Source organism: Akebia trifoliata, chromosome 13 (assembly GCF_017979445.1).
Source record: "Akebia trifoliata isolate Shusen 1 chromosome 13, ASM1797944v1, whole genome shotgun sequence".
Lineage (NCBI taxonomy): Eukaryota > Viridiplantae > Streptophyta > Magnoliopsida > Ranunculales > Lardizabalaceae > Akebia > Akebia trifoliata.
Window position 1 is genome coordinate 6829283 of NC_141387.1, and position 17007 is coordinate 6846289.

Consider the following 17007-nt stretch of genomic DNA (forward strand, 5'->3'; position numbering starts at 1 on the left):
GGATTGTTTTATTTATCATAAAATCTTGCGGACCTAGTTGAACCACCAGCTGGGTCTGGTTTTAAATACACTTATAGAGAGCATTTTTGGTTGTGGAGCAATCATTTGCAGAGATGGAGACAAGAAACAATCCATGCTTCTTTATCTTTTCACTACTGATTCTCTTCTTCTTCTCTTTCAAAATCCATCTCTCTCATTGGAGCTGACACCATCTCTGTTGGCCAATCTCTCTCAGGAAACCAGACTATTGTCTCCAAAGGTGGCATCTTTGAACTTGGTTTCTTCACACCAGGTAACTGTTCTAAGAACTACTACATAGCTATTTGGTACAAAAAAATTTCACCCCAAACTATAGTTTGGGTGGCTAACAGATCTACACCCCTCTTTGACTCATCTTCTTCAGAATTTAAACTCTTAGAAGATGGTAATATAGTCGGTCCTCTTTAACAAGTCCAAAATCCAATTTTGGTCAACAAATTTAATGTCATACCCCCTTAATTCTACCATAGCAGTGCTTCTTAACAATGGAAATCTAGTTTTGAGAGATGGGTTGAACTTGAACTCCTCCAATGTAATATGGCAGAGCTTTGGTCACCCAACAGATACATGGTTGCCTAGTGCAAGGCTTAGTTTGAATAAACTCACCAATAAAACACAACCCATCATTTCATGGACAAATTCCAAAGATCCTGGAAGTGGGATCTTCTCTTTGGAGATGGATCCTGGTGGAACAAGTCAATTTTTTCTAGTGAGAGATGGGTTTCAAAGATATTTTACTTCTGGGGTGTGGAATGGACAGATTTTCAGCTTAATTCCTCAAATGAGATCAAACAATATCTACAATTTCAGCTTTGTTACAAATAAGAGGGAGACCTATATAACATATTCTCTTTATGACACTAATATTATTTCTAGATGTGTTCTAGATTTTATGGGTCAATTTAAGTGTTTCAAGTGGTTGGAGGATACTCAACAATGGAATTGATTTTGGAGTCAACAGAGATAGTCGTGTGATGTCACAATGTATAATGCAATCTCTGCACTTCTCATGTAGATAGGACAATCCTCAAGCTGTCCTAAATGCAATCTGGTATCTTGTTTTCCAGTCTAAGATGTTCAAATCCTTTCAAAACAACCAAGAATTTAGTGAACCATTTGGCATATAATCATAAACTAGCAACCTTTTACTACCTTCGGCACAAAATCCCCGAAGGCGAACCAGATTGGCATGTTGGATTATTCCAAGGGTGCTCACTTCCATTAGGAATTGTTTCTCTCCTTGTCCGAGGCATTCAAGTTTCTTCACAGCTATGTCAATTGAATTGGGCAATTTCCCTCTGATTCAATTGACATAGCTGTGAAGACACTTGAATGCCTCGGACAAGGAGAGAAACAATTCCTAATGGAAGTGAGCACCCTTGGAATAATCCAAGATGCAAATCTGGTTTGCCTACGGGGATTTTGTGCTAAAGGTAGTAAAAGGTTGCTAGTTTATGATTATATGCCAAATGGTTCTTGGTTGTTTCGAAAGGATTCGAACATCTTAGACTGGAAAACAAGATACCAGATTGCACTCTGGACGGCTTGAGGATTGTCCTATCTACATGAGAAGTGCAGAGATTGCATTATACATTGTGACATCAAACAGGAAAAACATGCTGTTGGATGCTGGGTTCAGTCCTAAGGTTGTGGACTTTGGGGTAGCAAAGCTCTTTGGCAGGGATTTCAGTCGGGTCTTGACATCCATGAAAGGAACGCAGGGCTATCTTGCACCAGAATGGATTTCGGGCGTAGCTGTCACACCAAAGCTGATGTTTACAGTTACAGAATGACGCCTTTCGAAATTATATCAGGTCAGAGAAACCTTGACATGTCTAAGGATGAGATGGTCGATTACTTTCTTATTATGGTTGTGAGTAAAGTACACAATGGAGAAGAAGTTGTTGCATCAAAGGTTGGAAGGTAACGCTGACATTGAAGAGCTAACTTGAGTTTGCAGGGTTGCATGTTGGTGTATTCAAAATGATGAGAAGGATAGGTCGACAATGGGACATGTCATTCAGAGTCCTAGAGGTGGGTATTCCTCCCATCCCTGAATTTTTCCAAGCAATTGTGGACAAGTCGGTGGTAAACGAAGTGCTTGAGTCATCCTCCTCAACCTCTATGGCCAAAGATACTTCCTCTTGGTGAGTTTCAAGTTGTAAAGATGGTACACTAATCTGTATGTTAAATTTAGTGAGATTCTATTGCCACAGAGAAGTAGTGCACATCTTAGGTGGCGTTTGCAAAAGTTGGCGTGGCAATAGCAGCTCTCTCAGTATGTTTGGTTTCTTTTGTTGGTAGATATGGAAAGATATGTATTGGTTGGATTTCATAAACATAACAGGTGCAGGAGAGGCTCGCTCTAAAGATTCCCATCATGGCACACTTGAGATGTATACTACGTGGGTAATAATATTGGTATTTGTAATACAGGTAATATTATAATTTGTTGTGATTGAGCTTTGTTTCGAACGAATCACAGAGATTATCGTCGCTTTGAACTTCCCTTATTGCTCGACCTATTTAAAGTTTTGTTTGTATTAGAACTTCTCTATAAGTATAGGGATATTATGACACAATCCGACACAAGCTCAAGCCTACACAGATAGGAGCCACAGATCGACATTAATAGCAAATTTGACATATCGAATTTTGCTTATCGTAATATCCTGAACTTTTTTATAAAAATATTTGTTTATTATTTTCTATAAAAAAAAGAGAATAAGTTTTGAAAATGATTTTAAAGAAAAGTTGTAACTGCCATTTTCTGATCCAACGAGTGTTCACTTATTTTTTATTTTTTTGGTCTTCTTAATGTTTGGTGCCAAAATGGCAATCCATAGAGGACTGAAAAATCATTGTCCTTCACCAAACCATGAGGCAAGGTCCATTATAAAAAGTTGCAGGACTTAGGTTGACTGCAAAATCCAAATCAACATCAAAGCTTAACTCCAAAATCTGAGGTCAATCTTCATCCTTCATTAATTCTATCTGAAACAGATCTACTTATTTGGAGACTTCAAAGTCAACAATGGAAAATAGACATTTTTTTGGTCCAATGTATTGGAAATAATTTTGTGTTATTTTAGTTCTAGTTGTTTTGTAATAACTTTTATTCTTTTATTTCTTACTTGTACAGGTTTTTTTTGTTGTTGTTGTTGTTATTGTCATTTGACTCTTTTATCATCATACATTCCCGTCAAACTCTCAAATTGAGACTTGACAATTACTTTTCTACAATTCTTCTTAGTATCAAAGTCTTAGAGGATCCATAAACCCCCTCTTGGATTCTTAGAATCTTGATGTTTTTTTCCCTTCTCTTCTCTTCTCCTTTCTTCAATACCTCTATATCTTGAGATCTAATAACCTAGCAGCAACTTCGTTAGAAAGATTAAAACACACACTTCGAACATCTCGTTCAAACAATTTGAGCATTTTTTTACAAAATCCTAAACCCAAAAATACAAGTCTAGCAAGACAAAAAAGAAGAGAGAGAGAGCGAGAGAGAGAGAACTTCTATTGCCACCCCAACTTTTACTTATTCTCAACATTCACTTATTTTCTTTATTTTTAATTTGGGTGTAATAAGTAAGAGTTGGGTTGTGCCAAAAACAGCTCTATGGTTTAAACATGCCCAAACAATCTCCGTCGTCCACTTTCTCTTAGTTGGCTATATGAAACACAAGTACCATACAAATAAATCATTTTCAATAGAAGTCGATCGAGCCAGACATCATCCTCATCTGACCCTCCAATAGAATCCATAGACGTGGTCCATCAATTGGCCAACTCTAAATGACCATTAAGCCCTCAAATTAATTACAACATGCATCAATATAAACACAACACTATGTCTTCAATTCTGGTTTATTAAATCAACCAATTGCCTTGAATACTAATTATACATGATAAAAAGCAAAACAAAGACATAAAATCCTTTTCACCTCAAAACACTAAAGAAAGACTTAGAATTCATTTTTATTACTAGAATTACATGTACACACAACATTTGTATACAAGTTGTTCCAACAAAGAGCTTAAAAACAACCAAATAAAGGATCAGTGAAACCTTACTACTATACAGGAGATGTCATCCTTGCTTTTCCTACTGAGGGCTTCCTCGGTCAGCAGCTTGGCGGCCAAATGAGAATCCTTTGTGCTTCTTATAGCATCTACCGCCTCTTTGTTTGACATGACCTGCTCAAGATTAAGAGAGAATCGTAAATCATGATTCGGTCTCATTCCGAATATATTAAGAAAAAAAAACAGGAAAAAAGGATCTAGGTCAGTTTTTGGTGTTTTTATTTCTCACAAAGTAATATTGTATGATTTCAAGGTAAGTTTAAATAAAGAGAGCTTCTATTGCCACACCAAATTTTACTAATGCCACCCCAAGATGTGTGCTAATTCTTCGTTGATTTATATATGAGTTGGGGTGGCATTAGCAAAAGTTTGTGTGACAGTAAAATCTCTTTAAATAAAAGGCAACAACGTGATTTAATGGAAGAAGACGAACCGCCCATAACCCATCACTTGCTAATATGAAAAACTCAGTATCGTCGTCTATTATCTCGACTGCCACATCTGGCTCAGAACTAAGATGACCCTTCAAGCTTCTATCGCCAAACGCTCTTGCCACTGCAAGTTGCCCATCAACTCGTGGGACGTCACCTGAACACATAGCAATGGAGATTAATACAAGAATAAAAATAATAGCCCACTTGGGGCAAGCCAAAAGAGAATTTCTGTTTTGTTGGCCTTGATTACTTTTTTCTCATTTTGCAACAGATGAAAAAGACTAGAGGCTTGTTTCAAGTAGCTCTACTTTCAATAGAAGTGCTTCTAAATGGATCATTTTTATAAAAACTGCAGTTGAGAAATAGATTCTTTGGTGACGGTGTTTAGCAATACTTTTTTTTTTTTTTTTTTTTTTTTGGGGGGGGGGGGGGTGGTCTACAAGTGCTTCCAGAAGGTGTGGGGTGTTTGATGAAAAGCAGCTTCTACATTCTAGGTTGTGTTTGATTGATGATAACCTTAAAAAAAGGAGTTAACCCCAGGACACATTAAGGGCTATTTTAGTCATTAGCTAAAAAATGGGGCAATTTTTTCATTAAAAAAAAAATGTAATTTGTGTCCTGTCCAGATAACACAAAATTCAGAAGCCAAAAGCAGATAAGGCCAGCTTCAACTTCTGGACCGTTGTTGGCTTCTAGCTTCTATGGGAATCTGGAAACCGAGTGTGTATCAAACAATAATTTGACTCTGAAAAGTACTTTTGTCATGGTGCGCCAAACGTAACCTAGGTTTCTATTAAAAGATAATCAGCACAAAATCTGGCTAGTGGTGGTGGGCTGGTGGCAGAAATAGGTTAGGCTATGTCATTCCATTGAAATCTGAAACAACCAACTCATAAAACAGGAAGCCATATCAGAAGAGATATGTTACTAAAGGGTAGTCGAAGAAACTTAAGAATCTTTCATTACCCAAACTGACCCTTATTACATCTTTTGGTATAACAACTTCATCCAATTTAGTGTCCTAATTTCTTCATGCATGTGACAGAAGAGATATAGTATTAAATTTCAATATTTTTTAATGAAATATGCTGAATATATTTCCATTTCCACAAGGCTCGACATGAAATTTAACTAATAATTTCTTTTGTATGTATTTTGATGGAAATCGCTAGTATTTTGCAAACATATTTCAAGAAATAGTAAATTTCAGTTGAAATAATCAGATTTCAAAAATAAAAATGCACTATTTTGGGGGAAATATTTGATAAACAATAAAATTTGACTGAAATACTCTTTTTTGAAAGAATTATCCCATAATAATTGATAAAATTTAGCAAATAGCAATAACCATAAATTCTACATGTAAGTTGCATAGCTATGCATCCATTAGTAGAAATGAATTTTTTTTTTTATAAGTAATTTGTAGAAATGAATTATGATGTCATCCTATCTGATGTATTAAAACATATTAACACATGTATATAGCATGCAAATACAATCATATGTTCTAATAACTAAATAGTTAGATAAATTATTTATTTATTCATACATTTAAAAATAATAATAATAATAATAACGTGTGAATTTATTCATTTCTTATATAAATGTATACAGGTGAAGATGGGATTCTGATACTGTGTGATCATGGATAGCATTTTGAAGTTTGTTCGGTTGTGACATTAACATTCTCATTTGTATGTAGAACATAGTTGTTTCGTTATTTGAAGGTGCTAGCTTGTTAAGTTGGTTAAAGTTTGTGAGTGTTGATACCATGATCTGGGTTCAAAACCCACCTTCACCTACTAATTACTAAGCACTAACCTGCTAGCCAACAAATAAAATAAATTGTATAACAAAGTTGTTTTGGTTGAACTTTCAAAACACGCATGGAAACATGTAGCAGAATGCTACCAATCTTTATTTTAACACTCTCATATTTTGTTGTAGTATAATGACTTGTGAATGTGTTTTCAAGTATGTTTTTAATCATTTCCAACAAGTTTATTGAATTTCTTCAATATTTGCATTATTTTCATCATTTTCATGGAACTTTGTACTAAATATTGTACGAAAGAATTCCATTTCTAGGCTCATAGAAATAATGATTGAAACCAAAATTTAATACTTTCCAAGAGAAAAATAGATGGGGGTGGTGATTCAGAGAGGGCTAAGAGAGGTAGGTAGACTTAGTTAATAAAGAAGATATGGTTACCTGGAAGATTTGATACAAAACCACCTCTGCTCTCGATGTTTTGCCTTTCCCTGCTTGGCTCATGATCAACAGATAGCTGTTTGGCTACACCATTCTTGCATATAACAGCTCGAGAATCTCCGACATTAGCTACTACCAACTTCTGCCCATCAATTAATATTGCAGTAACTGCAGTTGAACCTCCTCTTCCTAATTCAACTCCTTTCTCCAAAATTTTAGTATCAGTTTTATGGTATGCTCTCTTGACCGCATTCTCCGTTTCTTTCAAGAAGTCAGGCTGCTTGCAGTAAGAGAAAAGATAGTGAGAAGTCATGGCATCTTCTTGAAATCGAGATCGGGATTGATCTCAAGAGAGAGATAAAAAATAATAATAATAAGGTGCTATTGGCACCCCAACTTTTACTTATTACACCCCGATTAAAAATAAAGAAAACAAGTGAATGGTTGAAAATAAGTAAAAGTTGGGGTGCCAATAGATGCTCTTTGTTTTTTTGTTAGATTTTTTTTTTTTTTTTTGGTTTAGGATTTTATTTGAGCCCAATCATAATTGTAAACAATTATTGAAATTGTTTGAACGAGTGTTACAATGTTTTGTAATGTTGAGATTATAATTTGAGCCAAACCTTTGTAATGTTTGAAGAGTGTGCTTTAATCTTTAATTGGGGTGTGATAAATAATTTAAGAAATTGGAGGTGTAATAAGTAAAAGTTGGCGTGCCAATAGCAACTCTCAAACAAAAACAAAGAGCCATTAAGAAAAGAAATAAGCACAACAAAAGATGCCCATAGAACACATGTTACCTCATTCAAAATATTGTCAAACAGATGAGACTGCAAGTAATCGGGGACATCATGACCCAAATGGCCATCAAATATTGCGAATAAACCCAATTCCTTGTCGTGTACTTGTTTGAATTGAGCAACAACATAATCTTCCATGGCATGATTAGATTTTCCTTTGATCAAGTTAAAACCATGCGTTATTTGCCTGCCTGACACCTTGCACTTGCCTTTCCCTGTGTCAGATGCGGACGCACCAAGGCCAACTTTTACCTACAAGAAAATATGTCAACTCAGTAATTACTACCAATGAGGAGATGCCTCTCTGGTTTAAGCATGAAAATATATTTACCTTGGTAAAATCAACTCATAAAGAATATAGGCCCAAAGGGTTAATGTAGAAAAAGTAAAATATGAAGAACAGGGCTAGTGAGTGAGTTCCGCACTACAGCCCCCCCACCCACCCCCACCCAAAAAAAAAAAAAAAAGGGATCCAACTCGTTCTGTCTGGATGCAAAATCATCAAAATTGAAGGCCCCTCAAAATTGGGAGGATGTCAGACCTTTCGTACACAAGCAGCCTATTTATTTTAAGCCATAGCGATGGCCTCCACAGTACATTCCTTGTTATAAAATATCTGATAATTTTCTCTTTTGATACAGACCATGAAACTGCCAATGCGAGGAATCTCCACAAAATATTGCCTTTTGGGTTTTTTTTTATAAATCGGTAAGCCTGTTTTTAATGAATTCAGTAACTCGGTGATGGTGGGATTTGAACCCAGGTCTCTGGTATCATCACCCAAAGACTTTACCAACTAAGCAAGCTGGCACCTGCATATTGCCTTTTGGGTTGAATGCATTTATTGGTAACTCCACATAAAAAATAAAAAAACAAGACTTTTCTAGGGGTAACATGCATGTGGTCATGTTCCACTGTCTATTATTAATGATTGAAGAAGTTTGAAGAGAAAGCAAAAAAAAAAACCAATCAATAGGAAAGAGGTAACATCTCATAAGAATTTAGTGATCACGATCCACAACTAAATAGGATTATAAGTTGGAGTAAATAATTAAATTGATTATCTTACTATCTACCCTATATATATAAGTGTAAACAACCTCAGATGCATAGCTACCACAATACACCCCTCAAGATGGTACATTGATACCTAGGGGTAAGAAAATGGTTGTTTATGGACACTTTCAGTCTAGGGGGAAAGCAAGAGTCTAGTTGGGTGAGGTGGAGAGAAGAGGCAACTTGGAGGAGAGAAAGTAGAGGACCATCATAATGGTACAGATATGTTCTCTTTTAGATCCAAATTTTTTTTTTCTCCTTCAAGGCCCTTCTACAGGCTATGTAGAAGAATATGATCCATTAGCGCAGTTGGTGGTCATTAATGGAATGATGATACAACCCATGTCAAAACTAAGTGTCAACCTTTAAAATTCCCAATGCCTACACTATACAATCTCGTAATCATGTTGTTACAACAATTTGGAAAAAGAAAGTCAGTTGTCAAGGTGCCACCTTTAGACTACACAACTTCAACCTCTCGCCTTAAACCACACTAACAATCCTAGAGCAGGTTGACGCCCCGTACTTAGGCATGCACTTCTTGATTGATTGCCAAACCTACAATCACCTCATCATCTCTAAGATCTTGATATTGGTTATGCTTAGTGCCATTGAGGTGGTTTGTTACCAAGCCATATGCCAACCCTTCAAGGTGCGTGACACACTCTTTGGACTGTTTTTCTTGTTATGCATTGATCTTATTCTTTAACCGTCAACACTCATTTTTTTATACACTTTGAATCATCCAATTAATTGATTATCTATATCGAATATCGATGTTCGTATCTTCTTAAGAGGCAATGAAGCCATCAAGATAAGCGAAAAACACACACATAAAGCTGAACCCCACTATAAGGCTATAACACTCTAATGACCTCAATTAATTAGCCCATAATTTATCCCCTATTCCCCCCCCCCCCCCAACACACACACACACACACACAAGCAAGATCTAGAGAATGTGAACCCTAAAAGACACTTTCAACTGAGTACCAAAAAATTCCTTATTGAACACTGTACATCTACCGTTGACCAAGAAATTAACATTTACCCACTTTACTTCAAGAGATTCTAATTTCCTGATAGATTTCTTCCAAGTTCCAACCCATTTCATCCACAGATTCCAAACACATTACAAGCTGAACCCATAGTTTTTTGGGTATTTTAGAAACACCCCCTGTTAAATTGGTGATATTAGATTCACCCCTTGTAAAATTGGGGATTAGATTTAGAACGTTGACCGTTAGTCAAAGGTTGCTTTTTCTTGATGATTTAATCTTGAAATTCTGGTTTTTTTCTTCTTCCAAATTTTGATTTAATAATTTAAGCATTTAAAGAACATTTTGAAAAAAAAAAATCACAATTATAATTGCACCGTTAAATCATTTACAAAACGCAATGTTGACTTCTGGTAAACGGTGGGGTAAACCTAATATCCCCAATTTAACAGGGAGTATTTCTAAAATACCCTTTTTTTAACTCTAACGAAAACGAGGTGAAATTACAAATCAAAATTAAACAAAAAACAACACCCATCTCCTGAAAATAATCACATTTGACTATTAAGATGACCCCATAGTCATAAAAACTATTTGAATCTAGATCAAAGCTTAAGCTCAGAAACCAAAAAACACCCAATTTTCTTAAAATTATAATAAAAGAATCAACAACAGAGAAACAAAAATAAAAAATTATAATAAAAAGTACCTTCATCTTGTTAAGGATTTCTCTTCCTGTCATGGTTGAAGCTTTTCTTCAATTTCTAACAGCCAACGAAAACAAGAGAGAGAGAGAGAGATGGAAAGAGAGACTTAGTTTATATTGGTGGGCTTGAACAAGTTGACGCTCCCTCCTCTTTAAAGTATGCGCGTTCTGTACAAAACGCGTTTATCGTCACGACGACTTTTGACTCCATCAATAAAAATTACTAAAATTGCCACTTATTCTAACGTGATCTGATGCAGATCTTGTACTACACACTTTGGGCCCACCACATACTGGTGTCATCAAAACCACGAAAACTTGATGGATGAATCTCATCCGTTGGTTTATAATATTGTTTCTTTGGTTCAATAATGTAGAACCGTAGTACAAAAGTAAAAGGGCAGTGGGTTTTTAAAGTATGCCACGTGAAAATTTGTTGTGAGGTCTTCAATGACCTTTTTTTTTAGTGTTGGTCTGTCGATCAATCAAATTGCCACGTGGAAGAAAGGTAGATGAACTCATGATTCGGGTTGTGATCCAGGTTGTTTGGTTACATGGATTGGTTTATTTTGTAATTAAATGTTGTTTAAGATCAGATCAATTATTTCATTGTCCAATTAGTTTTTAAGTATTTTTTTGACCAATTGCCTTACTTTATATCACATTTGATTATATTACTTTGACAAAAGCTATCTCTTTTATCTTTTATGCGATCTGATGGATTTTGGGTCGTGTCATGTATCTATCAACGTCTATAGGATTTCGAAACGAGATCGAAATCTAAAACTTATCTCAAATTCTCGAATAATTCATCAGATAAAGCACATGTAAATTATTCTCTTATTTTCTATAGAACATGTTAGGTGGCCAAGAAAAAAAAAATGTCAATGAATTGAGTGTAGTAGACATGAGGATATTTTCTAAACACGTATTTGAAACAAATGTAGAAATAGCATTGGTAGGCGACAAAGTAAGAGAAAGTAGATTAAGATAATTTGAATTTATTCAATGATTGATTATAATCCTTGTGGAGGCTTTTCTAAGGATCCCACTCCTCGAGATTGATGTCGAAGGACAATGATGTGCTAGGCTTGATCTAAAGGTTGAAAAGGCTTTAACTATCGTCGATCTTCAATGGGTGATCATGTTAACATTGTCCCTTCAAGTTTGTTCTCTGGATGATATTGCAAGGAGAAGGATGGAAGGACAGATACTGGTGTGGTGTATGTCAAAGGTACTCCAAAGATTAAGTTAGTAATAAACAGTGAAAAACAAAAGGAAAAAAAAAAAAAGAAGTAATTTGCAAAGTGAGAAAGTTGAGAAGATGATGAACATTGGTGTATTCTGAATTCTTCATTGTGAGTGTAGATTGGTCATTTGTAAACCCTCTCTTATTCTTTGAGAAAGGTTTTTATAGACAGTTCCAGGACTGGAGTCACAAGACAATTGGTCCAAGTGATAGGTGGGCAATCACTATGTTGGCCAGATGAATGATTAGGATTCAATCCCCTGATCCTTGTAAATTGTGAGTACGTCTTGAGTTGAATTAGTAGTGTCTCAATCCCTTTTACTTAATAAAAAAGGGTATCACATTTAATACAAAGATCATAGTTGAAAAAGAGAGGTCGGATCATCTTAAATTTTGTCATATTATATTTGCTTAGATTAGACAGAACTAATTGAAGTTTGCTATATGAGGTTTCCTATCGTTCGAGTTCACATCAATGAAGATATCAAATTTTATAATTTTGATCGGGTTAAAGGAAATGTCCGAGCTCAAGAATCAAGTAAGGGTTGCAGTACTCATATGCTTGTTTGAAGATATGTTCATTTGTCGTCAATGCAAGAAGCGTTCCGAGACTTCCGTGTTGGAAATGTCTATCAACAGGTTACCTTGGTCCAACATGTACACACATGCTTGGGGCCGGTCTTACCACGTGGAATGACCATCAAATCTGGGGGCATGTGTCATTATCCTAGGGAGGACAAAAATGGCGACAATCCAGAGAATAAGAAATATTCAAATTGAAGATGGAAAAGGACATGAATGAATATAATAAAAACAAAGATACTCCTCTAATAGGAAAAAACTTATATTTGAACAAAGTAGAATAGAGGAACAAGATTCGCTTAGCCGATCTCAAATATTTGAGATAAGACTTTGAGAATGATAATGATGAAATATCTATTAATTTTTTCCCATGTAGTTGTCAATTTTACCATAATTTTTTGGAATAATCTCAGAACTATTTATTAATTACATATCTCTCATTAAAACTTCTGGATTTGGTGTATAAAATATAATGCAATGTATATATATATATGGGTAGCGTTCAATGGCCAACAGTTTGGCAAACACATTTTTCAAAACATGGGTTAGAGGTCTTGTAATGGGCTGATTTTTGGTGAGGATGATCTCTATGGTGAGGAGATCATCATCACCAAAAATCAGCCCATTCCAAAACTTCTAACCCCATCAAAAATGATTTACAAAAAATGGATGGTTCACAATTTTTCAACTTGTAAACTGGGGTTAGAAGTTTTGGAATGGGCTGATTTTTGGTGAGGATGATCTCCTCACCGTAGAGATCATCCTCACCAAAAATCAGCCCATTCCAAGACCTCTAACCCATGTTTTGAAAAAGTGTTTGCCAAAATGTTTGCCAAACTGTTGGCCATTGAACGGGACCCTATATATATATATATACATTCCCATGACTAATCCCAAAAAAATGAGGGTAAAATAAAATTGGAAAAAGATTTATCAACTTAGATTCTAATTTGATATTGTATGGTGGGTGGGGGTTTTTGGGTGTGTTTGTGTTTGGGGGGGGGGATGCTAATGTCCAAGACTTTATGGGGACATTAACATTTTTCATCACATTCACTTTTTAATAATACTCTTGTTTATTTTATTTTTAATGAAAAAAAAAAAGATCATATTGGTCTTTTATATAATAAATATATTTATTATGCAATCAAAACATTTACTTTAAACAAAGAATAAAATTAAATAAAAAATATTTATTATGCTCTTAACATTTATTATGTAAAAGACTAACATACTTTTATTTTTTCACTAAAAATCAAAATAAGTACGTGTATGACTAGAAAGTAAATGTAGTGGAGAATGCTAACGTCTCAAGGAGATCTTAGACGTTAGCATTCCCCTATATATATATAATACAATTGTAGATCTCATTTTACTATAATTTGCGAGGGATAAATATCTCACTCTAGTTACAGTGCAGTGAGATCCACACTACCTATTTTATTATCTTTCCTTTTTTACCTCATTTTTTTAATAATACTAATCTACTTTTAATATCATTTTTTTTTAAATTCTTTTAACCCACTTTATTGTCTTTCCTTTTCTCCTCTTTTTTTTTAATAATACCTCTCCAAGTTTATTATTTTTCTTTTTTTTCCCCCTTAACTTTAAAGTTTTTTCTATAATATCTCTTCAACTTTATTATTTTTTCTACTTTTATCCCCTTGTTGGTCACCTACAAGGATTCATCCCGGCTTTCCTAGTATATGTGTTTTGTTGGGTATTTTATATATCTAGGGGATTTGGGCGAGATATGGTGCTCTAAGAGGTCAATTGCCTCTCCCCAACTAGTCAGGCCTATGGGTCCAGACACCCTTGTCATCAAAATTAATAATAATATGGGTTAGAAATTTCGGATTGAGCTGATTTTTTGTGATGATGATCTCTATGATGGGAAGATCATCCGAAAAAAAAATCAATCCAATCTGAAACTTATAACCCCATTAAAAGTGATTTAGAATGTGGACCGTCGATTATTTGCCAATTTTTATCACTAATTTGTAAATCACTTTTGATGGATTTAGAAGTTTCTGATTAAACTGATTTTTTGTGAGGATGATCTTCTCATCATAGTGACCATCTTTGCAAAAAATCAGCTCAATCCAAAACCTCTAACCCATATTTTAAAAAATCATTGTTTTTTCATATGTTTTTACATATGGCCCTTAAACCACCCACTATATATATATATAGGGAAATGTTCAGCACCCTAAGTTTTACCCTACACTTTAACAAACGTTTTTTGTCCTACATGGGTTAGAAGTTTTGGAATGGGCTGATTTTTGGTGAGGATGATCTCTAATCATAGAGATCATCCTCACCAAAAATCAGCCCATTCCGAAATGTTTAACCCCATGTTTACAAGTTGAAAAATCGTGGACCGTCCATTTTTTGTAAACCATTTTTGATGGGGTTAGAAGTTTTGGAATGAGCTGATTTTTGGTGAGGATGATCTCCTCACCATAGAGATCATCCTCACCAAAAATCAGCCCATCCTCACCAAAAATCAGCCCATTCCGAAACTTCTAACCCATGTAGGACAAAACACGTTTGTTAAAGTGTATGGTAAAACTTAGGGTGCCGAACGGGACCCATATATATTTATATGGGTAGCGTTCAATGGCCAACAGTTTGACAGTTTGGCAAACACATTTTTCAAAACATGGGTTAGAGGTCTTGGAATGGGCTGATTTTTGGTGAGGATGATCTCTACGGTGAGGAGATCATCATCACCAAAAATTAGCCCATTCCAAAACTTCTAACCCCATCAAAAATGATTTACAAAAAATAGATGGTTCACGATTTTTCAACTTGTAAACTAGGGCTAGAAGTTTTGGAATGAGCTGATTTTTGGTGATGATGATCTCCTCACCGTAGAGATCATCCTCACCAAAAATCAGCCCATTCCAAGACCTCTAACCCATGTTTTGAAAAAGTGTTTGCCAAACTTTTGGCCATTGAATGGGACCTATATATATGTATTGACAAATATGTTTCAACAATCAATTCAATAAATAATTCTTGAGCTACAAGGCCAATTTTTAGATAAAATGATCATCATCTTCCTTCGTGTCTGTACACTCCCTTTATAGCCACGGGTTTATTTAGCATTGTTTTCATAGCCTATTAGAATACTAACAATCTTGATGGATCATGATTTGCCAGACTAGGTTGCATATTTCATGACTTGCACTCAGCATGGTTTGTTCATTTCTTTTTAATTATAGGGTTCGTTCGCTTACTTAAGACTCATGTCACTTTTATGTCAAACTTGAATTTTGACGCACGTACCACTCTTATCTCGTCCGCATTTAGTAGGATCTGTCTTCTCTATCTGTTGGTGATTTGAGACTATTAGGGATAATCCTCACAGTGATGGATCGAGAATTGTTCTTCTCGTGTATCGCTTATGATTGTTGGTCACTCTTGAGGTCCTAACTCCTTGAATTTAGTGTTCGGGGGAAATCGTACATCAAACATATGGTTGAGATGGCAGAAAAAGCATAGTTTATCTTGGTAGAGTTTCTTAATGATTCGTTTTCATAAGAAAAAAATAAGAATTTTTTTCCATCTCATCCCTACATTTGATAAGTTACATGTCGGCAAACTTTTGTTTAAATAAATTATATGTAAGGAAAATTTTGAGGGATCCAATGTACTTAATTGAAGAAACTCATTATCAAACCCAAAGGTAACTGTGTGGATTCCATCATTGCAAAGCACTTCTTGCTTTACGTGGGAAATTTTAATGAAGGAGTACCTTTGTTTTTTGTTTCAGAGCGAGGATTCTGTACTCCTAGGAGTTGTGTTGCACACCACCTTTGAGTTCCATTTGCACACCATGTAGCACACTCTCTTGGGAACCTGGATTTGCTGTTTATAAAATTAGGTGCTAAGTTGTTAAATAAAAAACAGCCACCCATTTTGACATAAAGATACTCGTTAAGAAAAAAAAAATACATTTAACCATATGAATTTGCTCAAAGTTGGCAATTTACACTTTATTTGGGTTGAGAGAAGTGGAGGGATGGGAAACACATTAATAGAAGAGAACACAAGGGAAGGAAAGAAAAGAAAAACTTAATTTCTCTCCACCATGTTTGTATTGACAGAAAAGAATTTGAAACAACTTTGAAATTTTAAAATATCTTTAAAAAGATCTAAAGACAGAGTTGAAATTATAAAATATTTTAAAAGGGTTTCTCTCCATTCTCTCCTCTTCTCTCCACTTTTGGGGACAAAGAAACTCATTTTTTTTTTCTCTCCTCTTCTCTCTCCACTTAACGATCCAAACAAGAGAAATGGAGAGAAACTCAATTATTTTCTCTTCTCTTCTCTCCATTTTTCTCAATCCAAACACAGCTAGAGAAGAGAAGACAAGAGAAACTCAGATTCTCTCTTCCATATTTGGATTCACAAGAGGGAAATTGGGACAATTTTGAAATTGTAAAATGTCTTAAAAGAGATCTGTGGGTATAATTAAAATTATAAAATATTTTTAAAAGAGTTTCTCTATTTCTATCCAAACCACTCCACTTTTTGGAGAGAAAAAAACTCAATGTTGTTGTCATGTCTTCTCTCCAATTAATAAATGAGTTTATCTGCATTTCTCTTGTTTAGATTGTAAAGTGGGAAAAGAAGATAAAAGAATTGGAGAGAAAAAAAGAAAAGTGGATTTTCTTTCTCTTCAAAAATAGAGAGAAGAGGAGAGAAACCCTTTTAAAATATTTTATAATGCCAACTCTACCCCTAGATCTCTTCTAAGATATTTTAAAATTCCAAAGTTATCTCAAGTTCTCTCCTCTCAATCCAAACATGGTGGAGAGAAATTTAGTTTCTCTTCTC

General features: G+C 35.0%; 1 protein-coding gene and 2 pseudogenes across 1 annotated transcript; 2 read left to right on the plus strand and 1 right to left on the minus strand.

Annotated features, from left to right (window-relative positions):
• Positions 1-159: 159 nt before the first annotated feature.
• On the plus strand, positions 160-1323 carry LOC147387612 (G-type lectin S-receptor-like serine/threonine-protein kinase At2g19130 pseudogene; annotated as a pseudogene).
• LOC147387613 (G-type lectin S-receptor-like serine/threonine-protein kinase At2g19130 pseudogene) lies at positions 1322-2556 on the plus strand (annotated as a pseudogene).
• Positions 2557-3879: 1323 nt separating this feature from the next.
• Positions 3880-10494, minus strand: LOC147387614 (putative protein phosphatase 2C 39). The gene is made up of 5 exons (XM_086420644.1): positions 10335-10494; positions 7572-7823; positions 6772-7048; positions 4559-4713; positions 3880-4239 (listed from the first exon to the last, which is right to left on the minus strand). Exons 1-5 carry the CDS (start codon positions 10365-10367, stop codon positions 4102-4104), a joined length of 855 nt encoding a protein of 284 aa, XP_086276770.1. The 5' UTR covers positions 10368-10494; the 3' UTR covers positions 3880-4101.
• Positions 10495-17007: the final 6513 nt, after the last annotated feature.